The sequence below is a fragment of the Anguilla rostrata genome, chromosome 5 (assembly GCF_018555375.3).
Source record: "Anguilla rostrata isolate EN2019 chromosome 5, ASM1855537v3, whole genome shotgun sequence".
NCBI lineage: Eukaryota > Metazoa > Chordata > Actinopteri > Anguilliformes > Anguillidae > Anguilla > Anguilla rostrata.
The window spans coordinates 53,672,208-53,686,409 of NC_057937.1; the positions used below are offsets into that span (position 1 = coordinate 53,672,208).

The 14,202-nt window shown below is 48.2% G+C and overlaps 1 protein-coding gene across 1 annotated transcript in view; it reads right to left on the reverse strand.

Annotated features, from left to right (window-relative positions):
• Positions 1 to 2,629: 2,629 nt before the first annotated feature.
• Positions 2,630 to 14,202, reverse strand: part of itfg1 (integrin alpha FG-GAP repeat containing 1) — a 106,871-nt gene continuing 95,298 nt past the window's right edge. Inside the window, exons 16-18 of the mRNA XM_064338009.1 lie at positions 11,927 to 12,009; positions 9,963 to 10,080; positions 2,630 to 5,371 (exon numbers count right to left, since the gene is read on the reverse strand). Coding sequence (XP_064194079.1) covers positions 5,312 to 5,371; positions 9,963 to 10,080; positions 11,927 to 12,009 — 261 coding nt within the window. The 3' untranslated portion in view covers positions 2,630 to 5,311. The remainder of the gene's footprint in view (positions 5,372 to 9,962; positions 10,081 to 11,926; positions 12,010 to 14,202) is intronic.

Genomic DNA, 14,202 nt, shown 5'->3' on the forward strand with positions numbered 1-14,202 from the left:
GGAAGTAGGCGAACAACCGATCGACCGAACAGGCGGGCAATTGGACGGGTGAATGGCCGAGCATGCGACCAGACAAACCGACTCAAAAACACGAACTGACGAACGAAGGGACGATCGGACGATCAAACAACCGACTGGACACTACACTCCACCAGTCAACCTCTATGCTACCATATATACAATTTTATGACTCCGTTAAATATTATAGTTTGATTAACCATTTAATGGGAGGATGAACATTGGGAGAGTAAACACAGAATGAGCCGCGAGATTGCGCTGGTCATTCTCAATGCCTGACTGGGCATTATACTCACACGTTAAACCTCCATATTACAGTTTAAGTTGTTGGAGGGCGAGCGGGTGAAGATGTTTTTTCTATTAACTTTATAAAATAGATTCTGTAAACAGTTTATATTAATTTGCTAAATTATTAATAAATACTTCGTTAAATATCGTGGTTTAATTAACCATTTAACGGGAGGATGAACATGGGCAGAGTAGCCTAAACAGCGAATGATTATCGCGAGGTTGCGCTGGTCATTCTCAATGCCTGACTGGGCATTATAGCCTACTCACATGTTCAACTTCCATACTACAGTCTATGGAGTTGGAGGGCGAGCGGGCAGGGGGTTTGTTCTATGTTATCTTTTCAAAACGGTTTATTAACATTAAATTATTGGTTTGCTATATTATGTATAAGGTTATTGTTTATAAAAGATTCTGTTAAATTCTATGGTTTAATTAACCATTTAACAGGAGGATGAGCATGGGCAGAGTAAACAGCGAATGATTACTGCGAGATTGCGCTGGTCACTCACAATGCCTGGCTGGGCATTATATTCACATGTTCAACTTCCATACTACAGTCTAAGGAGTCGGAGGGCGAGCGGGTGAAGATGTTGTTCTATATTAACTTTTCAAAACGGTTTATTAAGATTAAATTATTGCTTTGCTATATTATTTATAAGGTTATTGTTTTTTATAGACTCTGTTTAATTTTATAGTTTAATTCACCATTTGACGGGAGGATGAACATGGGCCGAGTAAACAGCGAATAGGGTTTATATATTCCAATTTCCACAGATGAAAATAAAGGCTAACCCAATACTGGACACTTTATGTGTGGGCAATCCATGCAAAAGGAAACACCTGAGCAACAGTTAACATCGGTCAGACGCAACACAAAACAACTTTTTCAGTAAAACGGTAAAACATGTAAGTACCATGAAATAAAACATATTTGTGTATGTTTGTCTCATATTCATCCTTTGATCTCCAATCCAAATGCCTGAAGTATATAGAAAAAATAACTAATGAAACTGCTAGACCGTGTGTCAATTATGCTTGATACTTATAATTACCAGCTTATCCTGGGCGGTCGCGTGGTCACGGGGGGTGCAGGAGCCTATCCGAGCATGCATTGGATGACAAGCAGGAACACACCCTGGACAGGCCGCCAATCTATCGCAGGGCATACACACCGTTCACTCAGACACTCATACCTTTGGGCACTTTAGTCTATATACCTGCTTGTTCATGCAAATTGCCTGCTCATGCAAACGGCAAATCACATGGCTGCAACTCAATATATAAATCAAGCAGGCATGGTGAAGAGGTTTAGTTACTGTTCAATCAAACATGAATGGGCGAGAGGCATGATCTAAGTGACTCTGACCGTGTTATGATTGCTAGTGCCAGACACGGTCGTTCCAGCATCTCAGCAGCCCTTGTGCATTAGTCTTTACAGTGAATAGTCTGATAAACAGAAAACATCCAGTGAGTAGCGGTTCTATAGGCAAAATCAAAGAGGTCAGAGAAAAAGTGGCAGCTTTGTTTAAGCTAACTCAAAGGCCACAAACGCTCAAATAACAGCTGTTTGCAACAGTGGAGTGCAGAAGAGCATCTCTGAATGCACAACACTTCAAACCTTGGAGCGGTTGGGCAACAGCACTAGAGGACCATGTTGGGTTCCACTCCTGTCTGCTAAGAACAGGAAGATGAGGCAACAGAGGGCATGCATTTACTAAAACTGGACGACTGAAGATAGGAAAAACACTGTCTGGTTTGACTAATGCAACATGCAGGTGGTAGGGTCAGAACTTTGCATCAACAGCATGAATCCATGGATTCATCCTGCCTGCGGCAATGGTGCAGTCTGGTGGTGGTGCTGTAATAGGGTGGGGAATGGTTTCCTGGCACACATTTGCGGCACAGTAGGCCCCTTAATACAAGTTGAGCATCATTTGAATGCCACAGTAAGCATTGCTGTTGACCATGTGTATCCTTTTACGGCCACGCCACCGTGTCACATCGCCTGGACAGTCCCTGGATCGCAATCTAATAAAAGCACCTTTGGGATGAGGTGGAATTTGAGGTTCGCAGCACGAATGTGTGGCCAAACAATCTGCCGGAACTGTGAGATCCATTTGAGTCAGCAAAGACCAGAATCCTTTTATACAATTATAGGCAAATTGACTATACAGTGAGAGGCACCTTTTTCTGGTATATAATATGACTCTAAATTTTGTACAAGATACATAAAACAAGTCATTTATATTTGGGATCATGTGAAATACAAAGAAGTGTAGCGACACAAAGCTAATGCATGTAATGGAAGATAGCACCGAAACACGTTTTATCATATGATTTATTCTCAATCAAAACATTCCAATAACAAGACCAAGACCAAAACCAGTTATACACCAATAATTCTAACAACCAATCATTTTCATTTTTCACACCAAGGAATCGATACAGAAATTAAATTAACATCAACACAAGCAAAATGGCATTGCAAATTACAAATAATGTGCAAATCATGGAGTAGCCCACACGACAGTGGTTAAGTTATTTGAGTTTGGAGGATAATTCAGTTGACCTTTCAGTTATCCCACGCAGTCATAGTCAATATGAGGGGGAAAATTATGATAAAGAATTTTTTTAAATAAAGCATCCTCACTTGTGTTTTTTTTACCATTCCCTTAAACTTTACTGGACTGGTGAGATGGTCAAGAACATCACAGATCAGAAATTAGATGCGAACCCAGATGCAATGCTTCCATTTCAGTTCTTTCAAATCGTATACGCTCCCTCCATAGGTCATATTAAGTAACTTTAAATACCCCATTTTTCTTTTTCCTCCAAATTTGAAACATCCAACAGTATTTGTAGGCCACTTCTTGAAGAATCCTTCGTCAACTTGGGAAACCTCTGGAAAAACTAGTGGCCAATGATCTTTTATATTGTAACTACAACTAATGCAAATGACCTAGGCAGACTGCTGGTGTCCGACCAATCAGAGGGCTATTTACAACTTTCCTGCCTGGGGGAGGCTTTAGCTAATTGTCTGCAGTCCCATAGTGCTAATACTCACAGTCCACACTAGCCAATGAGGCTCTTTTATTATACTGAGAGCTTGCACACTGTGCTGGCAGGACACTACTTACAACACTCGCCTTCCTTATTATATACAATCACAATTCACAATTCTGGGGCTATATTACAGCAAATATCTTTGTGCTTTAACTTCAAAGTGTTGAATACACACTCAAATTTCATTGTATCAGCGCTAATCGATTTTTAGGGAAATATCACATGTAAAGGTCATTTTTGTTGTAAAGTGAACATATTTATAATCCTGTCAATTATGACACAAAAGTGCAAAAAAGAAAATAAATACAAAATAAATTGAAATACTAAAAAAAGAAAAAAACTTTCCAGTGTAGAATACCATTCACAACAGTTGTTAGACTTCTCAGTTGGCAGATACCATTAAAACAATACAAATGGAGAGCATTTGGCACCTAAAAAAGACTGCATATCATGTTTCAACACAATTAAACACAAACAAGATTTTCCAGGTCCAGTATTTGCAATAACAACAACAACACAAATGTTCAGTAGTACATGTCCCGTTAGGAGGGCTGTGACTGACTTCAAAGCTGTCATGGGTTTGCTAACCATGTATGGTATCAGTGTGGGAAAGGGCTATGTTGCTGGGTATGGTATCAGTGGGGGAATGGGCTAAGTAGCTGGGTATGGTATCAGTGTGGGAATGGGCTAAGTAGCTGGGTATGGTATCAGTGCTGAAATGGGCTATGTGGCTGGGGATGGTATCAGTGTGGGAATGGGCTATGTGGCTGGGTATGGTATCAGTGTGGGAATGGGCTATGTGGCTGGGTATGGTACCAGAATCAGAGATCAGTATCAGTGGTGGTCAGAGAACAGCATTTATGCACAGGACGGTGGAGATTCATGTAAGAAATACTTCAGTAAATATCTGCCTCGGCAAGGATATGCAAAAACGCAAGTTATGTGAAGTACCTAGAAAGAGAGCAGTGGAAAAAGCATTCAGGAGCAGGCTGTATACGGGAAAGACATCAATGCGTTAAAATAGGACACTGTTCATACAGCGTGTCACAGTGATCCACCATGTCAGACGAGACGGGAACGCAGTCGCGATGTGGCAAAATCTATTAATGCTAATTCATGAACAGCCCGCGGACAGAAACGGAACTATCTGAAGTCCACATCAAAGCAACAAATATGTGACACGACAGTCGAAAAGCCTCCACTTAGTGCAAAGATAAGCTCTGCTGTTGAGTTCAACGTAAACATTCAGGCTGCGCTTCTGAATCCGAAAGCCCGGAACGTGAATAAAAATGGAGACGAGCTTCACCGCTGTTACGTTCACTGCTACAGCTACTAATGAAATGGCGGAAATTAGCGGCGGGCTCCTGGACTCTAATTAGTTACAGAACTGACAGGTGGGCTTTCCAAGCCTGCCATTATCCTCACGGCAGGTTCCCACGTTTGCGCAAAATCAGCTGCTGCTTCCGCACGCCAGTCTGGCCGTTAGCGTTGAGCTAACATCGGGAAAAGAATCTGATCTGTCGCTTCATCTTGGGGCAACTAACCAACATGGTACTGGGGGGATGGACAGCAAAGGAAGATAGAACTTTCAAGAATTTTTGCCGCTAGCCCTAAAAAAAATGTGGCTAACCAATCGGGGGGTGTGGAGGGATATTTGAATCTCTCGCCGAGGCTCAAGCCACACCCTGGAAAGACACTGACCGGTTACATTTCTTGGGGTCAGGGACACGGACCTTCCCATTGGTGGACTGGGGTGTGGAAACAGCGACAGATTTCTGCAAACGGACCGCGTGAGCGTATCATCTTTCAGAGATCAACGGTTGAAATAAATAAAAGGTATCGGGATAAAAGCTTGTATAAAACGCGGAGGACAAGGGCGCCTGGTTTTCCCACAATGCCCCTGTGGTGGCGTCTCCGAGGTGGTCGTCCCTCCCCCTGCTCACATGGCGTCGAAATGGAAGCGGTGGGCCTCCTGCCTTTTCTCCCGGTCATCTGCTTTCTGCAAAAAAACAAAATAAAAGAAAATGAGAAAAGGAGGACGTATCAGTGACAGCTGGCGACCAGAGAAACCACTCTCACTTCATAATCACCCTAAACCTGTATCTATCTGCTCTGCATTAATAAGCAATGCTAATTCACCCAATTATCGCCCATTACCAGCGGACTCCTGCTATGACTGCACTCGTGACAGAATTAGCGTTGACTGCGTGTGAGATACGGGCGAAAGCGAGCGGCGTCAGAACGACACGGACGCGGCGCGCCTCAGACGCGGTGTGAAAGGCGGCCTCGTCGCCCGAGGGCTCTTCCCCTGGTGCAGGGCTCCTCCCCACCTCCGCGCTGCTAGGGGCTAGCGAAAGCACCGTTTGCTCTACAACACCACACTACCGCAGCTGGACCACGGAACTCTGGGTTTGATTCCGATTTTCATCTTTGCTCGCTGAAGGGGTAGCAATCTCAGCCGTTAGTTTAATGGAATCTCGTCTGCAACCAGCACCAAAGAGAGTGAGACCATCTTTTATACTGTCTGTATGTTCGCTCTGGGGGGGCTAACCTCTGTGGTTTACACTATGGGGGGGCGGGGGGTAAAACTCTAGACTCAAGATTACACCGCTGGGATAAATGGTGTATTGAGAGCACAGACAGACGCCTGTTCACCCCCAATCTCCCCTTCTCAGCAGCTCAAAGGAAAACGTCGCTGCCGTCCAATTCAGAGCGAGAGGAAAGAGGGGGAATGCGACCGAGCGAGCGAGAGAGAAAGAGATGGAGAGAGGGAGAGAGGGAGAGAGGGAGAAAGCATGGCAGACCTGAAGATGTGAGTGGCACTGCTTGGCCAGCCCTTCTGGTCTCTGCACGGTGATGCTGTGGTGTCTCTCAGCACAGGAAAACAAGCACATGCACTGATCTCCTGGGTGCGTGTCTGTCTGCGTGCGCGCGTGCGTGCGTGTGTGTGTGTGTACACGCGTGTGCGCCGGCGTGTATGGTGTATTACGTGATTATCCCAGCTCTATCCAGCATGGCGTGTGTGTGTGTGTGTGTGCGCGTGCGTGCGTGCGTGCGTGTGTGTGTGTGTACACGCGTGTGCGCCGGCGTGTACGGTGTATTACGTGATTATCCCAGCTCTATCCAGCATGGCGTGTGCTTCGGCTCGGGGAGGGGGGGGGGGGGGGCGTACTGAAATTGGCACTGGAGTAATTTACGCGTGTTTATTTTTAGACTGTTCTTTTATTTTCTTTTCCCCGGCAACAGCAGATAAAAAGGAGCATTACGACAAAAGGAGGATCATCAAAGCAGACGGAGAAATGTGACACATCTGCTGCGCGGTCTCAGCCACGCTCGACACGCAGGGCGCTGTATAGCCGCAGTGTAGCCGCAGTGTAAACCTGCTTCTGTGTGAATGTGGCTCGTTTGTAATTGTAGTGTAAATATGTTTGTGTGTAGCACATTTGTGTGTGTGTAGTGTGTTTGTAGCTGTTGCGTAAGCCAGTTTCTGTGTGCAGTGCATTTATGTGTGTGTGTAGTGTGTTTGTAGTTGCAGTTTAAACTTGTTTCTGTGTGCAGCACATTTGTGTGTGTGGAGTGTGTTTATAGCTGCAGTGTAAACCTGTTTCTGTGTGCAGTGCATTTGTGTGTGTGTGTAGTGTGTTTGTAGCTGCAGTGTAAACCTGTTTCTGTGTGTACCACATTTGTGTGTGCGTGGAGTGTATTTGTGGCTGTTGTGTAAACCTGGTTCTGTAGAGCATAAGAGTAACTGTAGTGCAAATGGATATGCATGGACAGTCTCTGTAGATGTAGTCTAAACCTTCCTTGTTCCTTGAGAAAACTTATACCTATAGCGTAAAATAGTGTTGAGTCATTGGTAAATGGTAAATGGACTGCATTTATATAGCGCTTTTATCCAAAGCGCTTTACAACTGATGCCTCTCATTCTCCAGAGCAGTTAGGGGTTAGGTGTCTTGCTCAAGGACACTTCGACATGCCCAGGGCGGGGTTTGAACCGGCAACCCTCCGACTGCCAGACAATCGGTCTTACCTCCTGAGCTATGTCGCCCCATTGCCGCCATTGAATGGCATTTCAAAAATTAAACACCATGTTGAGTTAACTCAGCATTATAAGAAGTATTCCTATTCACCTTCCTCTTGATAACTTGTGTCAAGAGTCCACTGAATACCTCCGTGTTACTGAGGGATAAGCACTTGTGAGGGACTGACATAATAAAAGAAGAGCTACAGCATCTCGTCCTGGACAATACAATGGCTGTTTTAATGAATTTCTTCATACATAATTGATGCATTCATTCATAAACAGTGCCAGAGGCGGTTGGGCACTCAGAATACATCTGTGTGTCAGCCAACCTCTGCTCCGCTTTCAATTTCGTCTCACTGAGGATGTGGCTGCAAGCACCCCGCCCCCCCCCCACGCTAGCCTTAAGCTCACAGTCCGCTCCACTTCTCCCTCCAGCTAGCACCCCCCCACGCTAGCCTTAAGCTCACAGTCCGCTCCACTTCTCCCTCCAGCTAGCACCCCCCACGCTAGCCTTAAGCTCACAGTCCGCTCCACTTCTCCCTCCAGCTAGCACCCCCACGCTAGCCTTAAGCTCACAGTCCGCTCCACTTCTCCCTCCAGCTAGCACCCCCCACGCTAGCCTTAAGCTCACAGTCCGCTCCACTTCCCCCTCCAGCTAGCACCCCCCACGCTAGCCTTAAGCTCACAGTCCCTCCACTTCTCCCTCCAGCTAGCACCCCCCACGCTAGCCTTAAGCTCACAGTCCGCTCCACTTCTCCCTCCAGCTAGCACCCCCCACTCTAGCCTTAAGCTCACAGTCCGCTCCACTTCTCCCTCCAGCTAGCACCCCCCCACGCTAGCCTTAAGCTCACAGTCCGCTCCACTTCTCCCTCCAGCTAGCACCCCTCCACGCTAGCCTTAAGCTCACAGTCCGCTCCACTTCTCCCTCCAGCTAGCACCCCCCACGCCAGCCTTAAGCTCACAGTCCGCTCCACTTCTCCCTCCAGCTAGCACCCCCCCACGCTAGCCTTAAGCTCACAGTCCGCTCCACTTCTCCCTCCAGCTAGCACCCCCCACGCCAGCCTTAAGCTCACAGTCCGCTCCACTTCTCCCTCCAGCTAGCACCCCCCACGCTAGCCTTAAGCTCACAGTCCGCTCCACTTCTCCCTCCAGCTAGCACCCCCCCACGCTAGCCTTAAGCTCACAGTCCGCTCCACTTCTCCCTCCAGCTAGTGCTTTTCTTGGGTAAGCCAGCATCGCTCGAGCACTGACGACAACGTCTTCTGGCTGATCTGTCCATTATTCAGCTTTCCTCCTTTGTAAGATGAAACTTCAAAAAAGTCACTTACTGATGGTGAAAAACTCAATTCACAACAATAGCTTGGATGTAGATTAATTAGCCATATTTAGATAGATCACTGTTGAGGACACTAAGGATAAGAGCACCACTATGTTACAAATCACGTGTACTGACCACAGATCCACCGTGACAAGACCATTTCTTTATGGCCAAGCATATACTGAGCACACATAAAATGATATGGACACAAACGGAATAGTAGGCCTCTATACAAAAATGCTATTTTTGCAGCCTCTCCTTCCTCAGGGCAAACTCAATTACTGGAGGTCACGGTGAAGGAGGCGGGCAGGGGGCGGGGACCGGAGGAAACGCCGTTACAGAGGCGGAGGAATCGTCTCAAAGGGGCGGGGCTAGGGGCGGGAGGCGCCTCAGGGATGAGGAGGAGCGGGGGAAAGAAAATAAGAAAAAAAAAAAAAGACGGAAAAGGGGATGAAATGAAGCAGCCGGAGAGAGGAGAACTCCGTTAATTAATTACCTGAACCTGCTTGTCGGGAGAATAATTAGTCAATCAAACACTAATCATGACAAGAGAGGGAGCAGCGTTTTTTTTTTCCAGAAATATAATTAGGAGCTGGAGGTCCTCAGATATGGTGCCAGCGTGTTATTTTAATGCAGTGTCAACTCCAATAAATTCCCTGCCCCAAATCGCTTCCCTTAACAGACAGCAATTACGGCTTCGCCCGCGCATAATCAGAGACCCGCGGCAGATGGCTTTGAGACGCCGCCAACGCCGCGCATCGCCAGCGGAGGAGAGCGTCGCCGGTGTGGGAGGAACAGCGAAAGCCGCGCGCTCAAACACCCTCCCCCCCCCCCACTCCCCCACCCCCGCGCGGGAGGCGTGTGGCTGAAATCTCGGGAGGACCGCGCGAAGCGGCACGGGCTCAATCGCCCCGGCGACCGCGCGGTGACAGAATCCGACCCCTCGCAGGTCCGGGCGTTGTTATGTCGCACGTAAAATGGACGCGGTCGGGTTTCCCGTGAGCAGGACGCTGTCCCAGCGTGTATACACTGTTCAAAAGGCTTTCTTTAAAGGCAAAAGCCTTGTACTAAACTTCAACCGCTATCAAACACATCTTACAGAAGCCTGAGAAAGCCTCAAAGCCCCCTCAAAAAGTGTCTGAAAATTAAACTTGGGAAATGGTGAACGAACCAGATGGCCCTTGCTGATTGGGTTATATTTAAATCCTCACTCCCAGCATTTTCGTCGCTCAATCTCCACCCAATTACCTTCTCCTTCCAGTGCAGGATACCGATGATGACGAGGATGAAGACGCACACCCCGATGAGTGCGATGGCCGTCAGGAGCACAATGTTGCTGGGAGTCAGGTACAGCTTAGCACTCCAGCTGAAAGAGAGGAGACAGGCACATGATCTCTTCTGACCAATCAGAAGTCAGGTCAACATGAGTCCTGATACAACCTCTGAGGTGGAAAGTCTTTACACTTTTTCTACAAATATCTCTCCTTACCACATCAGACAGTATGACCTACCACCAGAATATCTTAAATGTCATGCAAAACCCATTATGCAACGTGTTTGTGTAATTCTCAGGATCAATAAAAATGTCAAAACAAATGTACTGCTTTTTAAAAAAATGTGACATAGAGCAAGATGACAACTTTAAATGTACGGTATACGGAAATGGAAAATGACAAAAAAAAATGGTTATACACTAACAACGTATTCAAAGTAGCTTGAGGCATTATTAGATAGGGTCTGCCATGTTAATTATGATGCTGGTTCCCAAGCCAGAGAGTAAATATAATCTTCAGACATAATCTCTCAGAGTGTCATTGATCAATGATTCCAAACTGACCCCCCCTAGAAGGACAAATCACTTATGAGCCCCAACTTTCAAAAACATTATTTTTCATTTGTTTATAACAACGCAACAGGGGGAGAATGATTGGTTCCATGTGTTGTTTTGACATATTCTTGCTAAATTCAAGCTATACAGAGGAATACTGCATTCAGATTGCAAGGATTTCAGTGTATCAAACTCACTTAAATCTGTTGGTCCTTACATCAGGGGTGCACACTTTAGTGCACAGCATATGAACAGACAGACTGGCTTGTACCAGAGGATATAGGTCTCGGTTGAGGATGCCCATCAGTATAACGTTTAGGAGGGATTGAGGGCATTGGAAAATTCCTACAACACACCTGGATTCTATAGACCTCACATTTTAACCACGAGTGTATGCCAATGTATCACAACAAACAGCTCACGTTTCACAACAAGTAAAATGTTAAAGAAATCACTGCACAGAAACACGAACGTATAGGCACGGGGGAGAGGGGAAAAAAAACCTTGAAAAAGAATCTTCATTATTCACTGAATAGAAAAATTTCATAGGGGGGAAAAAAGAAACAAACAGAAAAAGAAGAACTGCAACAGAAGGGAAAGAAATTTAAACGGAAATCCAAACAGCACTTTACATCTTTATAAGCCTCCTGTTCGCCGGGTGAAATATTTATGAAAAGCGCTGGAGAGTGAATTCATTAAGATGCATTCCATCAGTGCTGACAGGGGTAAACAGATTAAATATTAATTGGAAGGACTACACCTTAATCGCTCTGCTTATTACGGGCAGAAGCAGAGGCACGCGAGCGGAGGTCGGCTGTATTAACTCGTAAATCACTGAGGACCGGGGCCTTAATGAACTTCATTACCCAGAGGAACCGCAGGCCATGCGTGCACACATCTTATCAGGGCTGAAGGTGAGAGCGGCGTAGGGGTATGCGCAAACACGCACGCTATGCTAACAGAGCTAGCGTCTCAGAGCGGGAGAGGTGGGTCAGAGAAGGAAGGAAATGGTAGGAGAAGAAAAGAGGGATGAGAGTGGGAACAAAGGATAGTGAAGGGGGAGGGGAGTGAAGAGAGGAAGAGAGAACGGGTGGGAAGGGAGCCGAGCGGAAGAGAGAACGGCTGGAGAGGAGTGGGGAGGAATGAAGAAGGGGAGGAGTGGAAGAGAGAAGAAGTGGAAAGCAGGGGCAGAACTGAGCAAATGGAAAAGGGGAAGAGAGTGGGAGGAGAGGAAAAGAAAAGGCAGGAAGAGACGGAGCGCAGCAGCGGTACAAAGGCCTCTTCAGTGGATCATCCTGCTGGTCTGTTCTATTCTGGGGAAAAGTATTTACGTGCACGGCACAGGCATCCGTGGGAAAGCGGAAGGGCGGGGGGGGGTCAGTACCTGCGTGGGTCGTTGTGTGGGTACGGGATGACAATGAGCTGGGAGTTCGGGATTATGGCGGTCCACTCCTGCTTCCGAATGTCCTGTTGGAGAGGAGAAGAGGTCAGCAAAAAAAACAAAAAAAAACCCCACAGAGACATAAATCTACGAATCCTTTCACAAAGCATCTGCCTTCATACCGGGTCAAAGACACAGTCATACGAAGCCTTTCATCGCTCACTTCCCCGAAGCCATGAACCAATATCCCCAACATTTCTAAGCCAACAGATTCTCCACTTTCTCACATGCGGACGCTGCCTGAATTATAGACGGAGCCCAGCTCGTTAAGGCCTTCCATTTCAACTCTCCCCAAACCAGCGCTGCGCTCCCCGGAGTTACTGCTCTCACCAGCGCTGCGCTCCCCTGAGTTACTGCTCCCACCAGCGCTGCGCTCCCCGGAGTTACTGCTCTCACCAGCGCTGCGCTCCCCTGAGTTACTGCTCCCACCAGCGCTGCGCTCCCCTGAGTTACTGCTCCCACCAGCGCTGCGCTCCCCTGAGTTACTGCTCCCACCAGCGCTGCGCTCCCCTGAGTTACTGCTCTCACCGGCGCTGCGAGAGCCTAAACTCCACGCGCTTCCAGAAACTTCATGTTCTCACTGAACGCAGCCCCACGTTTCCCAAAGCTTTTCCCCGCCATAAATTATGAAGCTAACGCGCCCTCCCGTGGGTGGGCTCCTCGTCGGCAATTAGCGGCACAGAAAAGGCGCGTTCTTACCGAAGGAGCCCCCCCCAGGGGAGACGGCACAATTTCCCATCCACTGACGCATTCATCATGTAAGGACATTTTAAGAACCTATAGCGCGTCGAGTTGCCGTCGGCGACGCTCCGCGCTCCCCCGATGTCCCCGCGCTGGGGTCGGAGGCGCAGGAGATATTTTAAGTAGCGTGAGCGGAGGGGGGGGGGGGGCGGGGGGGCGTTTGCAAAATAGGCTACTGAATCTTATACAGGCAGGGTGGGATATCGAAGGATAAATCACACCAAGTTTTAGTGAAAAATGTGTTTCTGTTATCAGTGTTAAAACAATGAAACAGAACTCCACCTGGGCTCATTTATATGACCGAAGCAAGCTCACAGTTGGAGTTATACAAACACTTTTCAGCACTTTTTGGACAGAGGATTTGAATTCTGAATTCTCCGTGACTCAAGAGTCAGATGGGATCAGAAATAAAATCTGACCAATCAGAATTCACTGCCACAGAGAGGAGCCGTGATTGGACTGTGACTGAGGATCTGAGGCTCTGAGCTGGGCTGGGCTGAGTGAGGCTGAGCTGGGCTGGACTGAGTTTGACTGGGCTGGGCTGGGCTGAGCTGGGCTGAGCTGGGCTGGACTGAGTTTGACTGGGCTGGACTGGGCCGGGCTGGGCTGAGCTGGGCTTGGCTGGGCAGAGCTGGGCTGGACTGAGTTTGACTGGGCTGGGCTGGGCTGAGCGGGCTGCTGGGCGACTCTGACTGGTTGACTGGCAGAGCTGGGCTGGACTAAGTTTAACTGGGCTGGACTGGACTGGACTAGGCTGAGCTGGGCTTGGCTGGGCAGAGCTGGGCTGGACTGAGTTTGACTGGGCTGGGCAGCGCTGGGCTGGGGCCGTTTGATGCTGATGCAGAGTCACACCCGACCCTCACAGACGGCGGTTTGGAAAGGGGCCCGCCGCACACAGACGCCGCGACGGCTCAGCCCACACGCAGCCCCGTGTGCGTCTCTGACCTCAGCTCCTCGTCCCTGCGACCGCTGGACTGAAAGAGCGGGACGTCTGACACACACAGCTGGCTGCACGCGCGTTTGACACACACAGCTGGGTGCGCGCGCGTTTCACACACACAGGTGGGTGCGCGCGCGTTTGACACACACAGCTCACTGCACGCGCACACGGATTACGCCGTTCGCTGCTCTGGGCAGCGGGGGGAATTCTGACAGACACGTTTGTGCCAGCGATTCGGGGGCTGCAGCGGGCGGGGGCGGGACGGCCCTGAGGCCCAGCGTGCTCTGTGATATCCACTCGCGGCGTTCCACACTCCGCTCTTTGTTGCCACAGTTACGGCTGAAAGAGGCGAGCCGCGGCTGCAGTGATAAAATGAAATGAACGGAATAGAGCCTCCGCTCTCACCAGCTACACGTCCTCTAACTGCAAGACAACTTCACAATTCTTATGCCACTCACAGCAGCAGAAGAGACACAGAGGACAGGACAAACACACAGTGCTGTAGCATGCACTCAGAATACGCAACTCAGTACCGCAG